This window comes from Nanorana parkeri, unplaced genomic scaffold (assembly GCF_000935625.1).
Source record: "Nanorana parkeri isolate BGI_ZX_2015 unplaced genomic scaffold, ASM93562v1 scaffold291, whole genome shotgun sequence".
In the NCBI taxonomy this organism is placed as follows: Eukaryota; Metazoa; Chordata; class Amphibia; order Anura; family Dicroglossidae; genus Nanorana; species Nanorana parkeri.
In genome coordinates, this window is record NW_017306559.1 from 327,131 (window position 1) to 334,741 (window position 7,611).

The 7,611-nt window shown below is 45.1% G+C and overlaps 1 protein-coding gene across 1 annotated transcript in view; it reads left to right on the forward strand.

Moving 5' to 3' along the window:
* ANKIB1 (ankyrin repeat and IBR domain containing 1) overlaps nucleotides 1-7,611 on the forward strand; it is an 86,031-nt gene that overhangs the window by 59,517 nt on the left and 18,903 nt on the right. Inside the window, exons 12-13 of the mRNA XM_018557606.1 lie at nucleotides 3,719-3,805; nucleotides 5,586-5,652. Of these exons, the coding sequence (XP_018413108.1) occupies nucleotides 3,719-3,805; nucleotides 5,586-5,652 (154 nt within the window). The remainder of the gene's footprint in view (nucleotides 1-3,718; nucleotides 3,806-5,585; nucleotides 5,653-7,611) is intronic.

Consider the following 7,611-nt stretch of genomic DNA (forward strand, 5'->3'; position numbering starts at 1 on the left):
CCAATGTGGACAAAGACCGCAATAAAAAAAAAACTGAAGTATTACATCTTTCTATTGCTGTATGCTCCTGTACCCCTTCATATTTTAATTTTTGCTTGGCCATGCCCTAAAATACCTTATCTCTGTGAAAATGCTGCTTCTTGCTCTTACACTTTAGTGCTCTGTGCTGGCAGAGCTGAGTAACAGCCCCACCCGTCTTCACTAGTCTTCAATTGACTGCACAGGAAGAAAGGGTTGGTCTGACTGACCAGGTCCGTTACTAAGTGCTGATTACTGACAGCACTGGGCCGAACTCTGATGCCTGTTGGACAGCACAGTCATATTCAGACACGATGCCCAGCTGCTGGAACAGGAAAGTGGGGATAAGATTATGAAATGAGAGGTTGTTAGCATAATGTCTACCTGACTGCATATCTATTTCTATGTCCATTTGGGCTTTAAAAATCAAGCTGACAATTGCAGATCCAGAGTCGCAGTCATGATAGGTTCTCCTTTACCCACCGGCATCTGCCAAAAATATCAGTGTTGTGCTGACTGACCGCTTTAATTAGGCCGATCATAATGAAGTCACAAGAGGAATCCCGGTGAATGTTTTGTATAATCCAGATTGATCAGATCCAGCCTTTTATGCTCACGTCTTCAGAAAAGATGGATTATGTGTTCCCTGTAGTTCTCTTTTGTCCCCGCTCAGGAAATGGCTTTCAGCTCACATTTCAAAACCTGCTGCACATATTTAAGCCGCTGCTTCTGACAATGAATGTGAAACGGCGGCAATTACTCGCATGACCGCTCTGCCCTCTGTGTGTCTTCACATTCCGTGTCCGCGGCCACACTGGTAATCTGGAATATTACACCCACCCCACCACCCCCTGGCTGCACATCACATACCTCCAAGGGATCATGTATTTATTACACCGCTCTCCACATGCGTAAGAAGTATTGCAGATCGACAATGCATGCTGTGTGCGCAGGGAAAATATAGAATCAAGGTTTAAAGCCACAAAAACTATTTTTTTAATGTATTCCGCAATAACCACAAAGGACATAAATTCAACTTCTATGCACTTTGTAGTGCTTAAGCATGCACTATTTTTTGCAATCGCACCGCACTGGAACATAGGGTGTTGCAGTACCACTCGTTCCGGTGCAGGCGGGAGGCATGTTTGTGGGACCATTGAAATGATGAGTCTGATAAAGCGATCCAGCTCGTTCATGCCATGGGACTGTGGGATGAACACACTGGATGGTGTGAACAGGCCCTTCGAGTATAGCCTTTGATTGTGCTCCCCCAGACCCCCTCCACCTGTGCACTGCCCCAACATGGTTTTCGGTATCCCCCCGCTCCTCTTGGGGGCCCGGGACAAGTGCAGAGGGTGTCAGGTTGGAGAGTGGGAGCACACCAGGGGACATCCATTCCAGAGCTAGCTCCTTTTGCGCCAGAGGCAAGAACAGAAAATTGTACCCCCAACAGACGTGTGATATCGCACACACGGAGTCATAAGTAGCATAAAAATTTGTTTCACTAATGAAAACATTTTTAGTTTCCGTTCATTTCTTCCGAAACAAATTTTTAGTCTTTGCACATGTCTAATAATACTGTATGTGGGGGTGTTTTTGTTTGTTTTTTAAATTTATTTTTTATTATTATTACTTAATTTTTTTTTACTGTTGCTGGGGCTTTGGCGAAATATCAGGGGTCTAAGCAGACACCTGGCATTTTCCTTTTGAAATAGAAAAAAAGATTGAGGACACAGAGTCTGCCCATAGAGGTGGGGGAGAGCAGCAGGGATCCGAGGAGAAGCTGGAGCCTGTGCCACTCCTCTTCTCCCTGACGAGCCCCAGCTGTGTTGCCGCCTGGCACCCCTGTTGCCAATGGCGTCTTGTGCTTGCCATGGCAACAGGGGTGAGGGAGCGCAGCCAGGCCGGCACTGGCTACGCCCCCTCTCAGCTGCAAATTAGGCGAGTGCCTCACTCTCTTCATGGTAGCTACAGCCCTGATCCATTCCCCGATCTGCACTGCGATCATTGAAGCAGGGAGCACTGTGCTGTCAGTGCTTCCTGCTTCAGAGCTGTCAGAAGCCGGCTGAACAGACTATGAAGCACATTCTTGTAGAGGGTAAGGGAAGCATCAGGGGTCTAATAGACCCCTGATGTCTCCATAATGAGAACCTAAAAAGATAAGAAAAAAAGAATAAAATAAATCTTAAGTGATAAAATTAATAAAATTAAAAAATTAAAAACAACCTTGCAGCTCTTGTCATCTGATTTGAATGAACACGTGCACATAAAGCATGCACATGTATGTAAACAGGGAGGGGGGAGTCTAACAAAAAAAACAGAGTGATGGGCCATCACTTTGCCTGGGAACACACACCAGCAGCTGTGCGTTGTAGTGCAGCTGCTGGTGTGAATGCAGCCTAAATGGCGGACCGTAGTTTGGACACGGACTGAGTGACCGGTCTGTCCGGATCGCAATTCGGACCTTTGCTCAATGAAAATTTGACTCACCAGACCACCTTGAATTTTAATTCACTTCCTCGATATACACAGTGCTGCGGTGGTTTATGTCTCTTCACGTTTCACTGTAATAGGGAAGAGTTCACCGGTGGCCAGTTAGAACAGAGGAAACACCCATTAAGACCAAAGGACACTGCCTTCAACAGGAGGGTGGCCACAGGAGGGGGACCCATCCAATGACAGCAGACGCCGAGAAGTCCACTCGAATGCAGGTATTACAACAAAACGCGTTGAGGCATAAACCACCACGGCCCTGTGTATATGCCGGAAAGCAGCAAGTCTTCGTATTTTTGCAACCATCCTAGTGATATAGGAATAGGAAAAACTGTTTTATTTCCGTTCTCATAAGAGACTGTTGGTTTATAGGAGGTGATTCAGATACTATGCACGGGAATATTTTTTAAATATGTGGATTTTTTTTAACATTGTACTATTATTAAAGTTATGGATGCACTGATAAAGTTTTTTTGGTGTCGAGTATGAGTACCGATACTTTGCTTTCGGTTGTCGGGAATACCGAGTACCGATACCGGTGCTTCCGCTGGCATGGAGCAGGCTTCCCGGGCAATCAGGAAGCCGGGCGGTGGGTAATGACATACCGCCCAGCTTCCTGATTGCCCAGGAAGCCGGCACCATGCTGATTGACCGGGAAGACGGCTTTCCAGTCAATCACCATGGAGCCGGCTGTTCGACCGGCTCCATGCTGATTGACCGGGAAGACGGCTTCCCGGCCAATCAGGAAGTCGCACAGGAAGCTGACTCCATGTTCCTCTGCAGCAGTGCCGGTCAGAGGAAATCTTCCTCTGACCGGAATTTCCGCTATCAGGGAAGGTATCTGAGCATTTGGGTCGAGTACGAGTACTCTGTATCGGTATCGGTGCATCCCTAATTAAAGTTATCTTTTATGATATGAATAGATTATAATCTTTTTGGCTACCGTTGAAACCCACTTTGATGTTCATTTTGTTTACTGTGTGTGTGTGTAGATATTTGGGATGTGGTATCTGTACCTAGGATAATTGTCCCCAAGCTAAGCCCTGGAACGTGCCCCTATAAGAAGAATTCAGCGGCAGCAGCTCCCTCAGTTCTGTCCTCATTTGACAGCGGCAGGAGTTATTTGAATATATAATGTAATGATAATCAGGATAGGATGTTACTTTGTATCTTTTTTTTCACAGTTGTTTTTTTTTTTTGTTTTCAGGCAGAGAAGAAGCATAAAAGATTCCAGGAACTGGACAGATTTATGCACTATTATACGAGATTTAAAAACCACGAACTCAGCTACCGGGTAACTTTGCGGGCTATACAAGTAACAAAATATAAAAAAGATGTTGCCTAATGCTATTGTATTGTACAACGCTGTCAGTCTCTGTTCCTGAACATGCTCACAGGTGGAGAGAGCAGAGAGGTGACCTCATCAGAGTGCTGCTGCTCCTCTTTTGCCAGACCCAAGGCTAGTTTGGACTGGTGACCTGGCTGTATTGCTTATATGTGAAGAAAGGTTAGAGCACTAATCTGGCTATGCGACCTGGAAGAGGCGTCTGGGTCACAGCACTGGCTGCGCAGTATTTGATCAAGTGAGGCAGTTTAGATTTATATATCTGGGCAGGAGGAAGCAGCACTGATACTTGCAGGACATTTGCCTTTGGAGTCCCAGAGATGCAAGCAAAGCTGGAGTGTAATTCAAGGAACGGCAGTCTACCCATCACTCAAATATAAATTTTGGCCCTTTAAGCACACAAGAGCTCAGATGTTTCCAGATGCACTATAAGGAGCCCATGACTGCGGGTCATTAGACCGAAATGTGAAGTTACCAATCATGCCTGCCAAAGAATTTTGTAAACCTGTTCAGCCAGTATTGTATTGTATTGCCGCCATTTAGACTTGCCAGACAACGTAGCCAGATCGGTGACCTCACTTTTCTCTACTGCATTTAAATAATGCAGCTCGGTCAATATCCTACCCTCGGCCTGTGCTCAGAGAATGATGGAGTCTTGTTAGACTGATGATGTCATGACTCTGCTCCCCTCCTGTCAGTAAGTTGCCAATGTTAGAACGAGAGCACTGTGCAGTGATTGAAGCCAATTCAAAGACATATTTAGATGCTTTTATCGTATTTTTAAACACATTTAGGGATCTCTGATAATACATAAGCAGAGTAAATAGGGTTTTTAAATCCTCATCTTTCATTACAATAATATTGGGTGATCTTGCCATAAAGAATGTTAACAGGAAGTGGCTGGAAAAGGCTGAAATGGAGAAAGGGTGAAAAAAGGTGAAAGGGGTATTTTATATAAAAAAATGTCAAGTGTTGAGCAGTGTTTGAGTAAACGAAATGTCATGCAGCTAGGGTTAAGACCTACTTTAAAGCTGAACTCTGGGCGCATAAACTTTTAAAAACAGTATACTCCTCAATAGGTACGTAGGATATAAAAAAAAAATTCTGAGCAACAAATGTCCTTGCCTACCCAGTCAGTACCTTGTAATAGTAGCAGTGACCTCATCACTGTGCTGCACATAGCCTGAGCAGAGCTGTGGAAGGGACACAGCAGGCCCCACCCACTACAGGCTGCATGTAGAAAACTACAGGAAGGGGCGGAGACAAGACCAGTCACCCTGCCCAAGGAGAGAGAGCAGCGGTGAGCGGTCTTTATTACTGGAGGGAGCGTAGACAAGACTAGTCACTCTGCTCAAGGAGAGAGAGCAGCAGTGAGCAGTCTTTATTACTGGAGGGATCGTAGACAAGACCAGTCACCCTGCCCAAGGAGAGAGAGCAGCAGTGAGCGGTCTTTATTACTGGAGGGAGCGTAGACAAGACCAGTCACCCATCACAAGGAGAGAGATCAGCAGTGACCGGTCTTTATTATAGGAAGCTTTCACACTGGATTACTGCACAGATCTGGAAGAAATACACAAAGCTCATTGAGCGTGAAGGAAGAATACACATGGCTCTTGTATGAGGACAATATTTACTTATCTTGGAGTTCATCTTGAGATGTTTGGGACAGTATACTCTCCGTATCGCCTGCTGTAGACGTGGCCTCTCACTCTCCTTTCTCTCTTTTCAGTTAGAACAACGTCTTATCAAAACAGCCAAAGAAAAGATGGAGCAGCTGAGCAGAGCTCTCAGTGAAAGTAAGTGCTGACATTGAAACCATTAAGTATGATGTACAGCCAGGAATCTGCGTCTGCTGCAGTCTTATTTGTTATTAGGAGCACAGCCTGAGCAAAAGGCTAATTACAATGTAAAGTCACTGTACAGAGTTCATTCAAATATTTTTTAATATTATCCTCGCTATTATCTAAGTAGTTAACTTCCTATGCTCCTCAGCCTCATCTAGTGGCCAGGAAATAAGTGTTCATACCCTATGCTCCTCCGCTTCATCTGGTGGCCAGGAAATAAGCGTTCACTCCCTATGCTCCTCAGCTCCATCTAGTGGCCAGGAAATAAGTGTTCACTCCCTGTGCTCCTCAGCCTCATCCAGTGGCCAAGTGGCCAGGAAATAAGTGTTCACTTCCTATGCTCCTCAGCTCCATCTAGTGGCCAGGAAATAAGTGTTTACTTCCTATGCTCCTCAGCTCCATCTAGTGGCCAGGAAATAAGTGTTTACTTCCTATGCTCCTCAGCTCCATCTAGTGGCCAGGAAATAAGTGTTCACTTCCTATGCTCCTCAGCTCCATCTAGTGGCCAGGAAATAAGTGTTCACTTCCTATGCTCCTCAGCTCCATCTAGTGGCCAGGAAATAAGTGTTCACTACCTATGCTCCTCAGCCTCATCCAGTGGCCAGGAAATAAGTATTCACTTCCTATGCTCCTCAGCTTAATCTAGTGGCCAGGAAATAAGTGTTCACTTCCTATGCTCCTCAGCTTCATCTGGTAGCCAGGAAATAAGTGTTCACATCCTATGCTCCTCAGCTTAATCTAGTGGCCAGGAAATAAGTATTTATTCCCTATGCTCCTCAGCTTCATCTAGTGGCCATAATCCAGTATTATCCAGATATTAGATTCAGCACGGAAAAGAAATATACAAAGACTGTTTGTTTTGCCTACATTCACAGAGAACGAATGTCCATTCACAGAGCACGAATGTCCAGAGAGTTTTCCAGGAAAGAATGACCCTGTTTATAAATGTCTAACTTGTCTCCTGTTCACACCCTACAGTACTTTAACCTGGCAGGGAGTTATTGAGAGCCATGTTATGTCTTTACCCACCCCCCACCATGACATCATCATGGCTCTCCGACCCCCTTTTTGAGCTGCACTCTGTTCAAAACCTTCCCTTGGTTGAACAAACAACTTTTATCATGTTCTATAATAGCAGCAGGGGGTTGTTTCTTGCTCAGCAAATGAGAGTTATAAAAGAAGAGTTAAATGACTCTAACTAAATTGGGGTGAGATCTCTGGGTACATCAACCCTTTCTTCTAAGTAGCTAAGGGCTGGCAGCAAGTTCCTGCATAAGAAGGAGTCCATAATCGAAATCAATCGTCACTTTTACCCCATAAACTATTAGAAAATTAAACAAACGTTCAGAAAAATTATTTTCAAACAAAATTCTACTGGTGTTTGGCCAGCTTTATTAAATGGTAAGTTGACACTTAAACAGTGCTATGTATGCTGCACCACATGTGACAGCTCACAGACCTTGCAATGGTCCATTGCATTGTGCGGGAAAGTCAACGGTCACATGCTCCGAGAACTAGGACAGCGTTTTCTCAGGTCTCTAGTGGCAGATTGGGGTGACAGAAGAGCACAGTTAAGGTGTGTACCGGCTCCTTATTGTCCATCCTATAAAATGAACCTCAGCGTTCTCACCATCAGCGTGGGTCATCATGCCTAATGCAGTGTCAGGACGCCAAGGGAAATTCCATCCCCAGTGCAGAGAGGGAGAGAGGTTGCAGGGATTGGTCTAGCAACCAGGCAGGACGCGGTTCGGGTGACTATATCTTTGTTGTTTTAAACTCTAGGCTAAAATGAACACTTAACACTTGCAGTGTGGCGGTAGCCCCACTGCATGGGTTACATTTTATTCTGCCTGGAGCTCTTCTTTAAAGATCTAGAAGCCTTAGATGTTAATGGGGGGGGGGGGGGCTTGC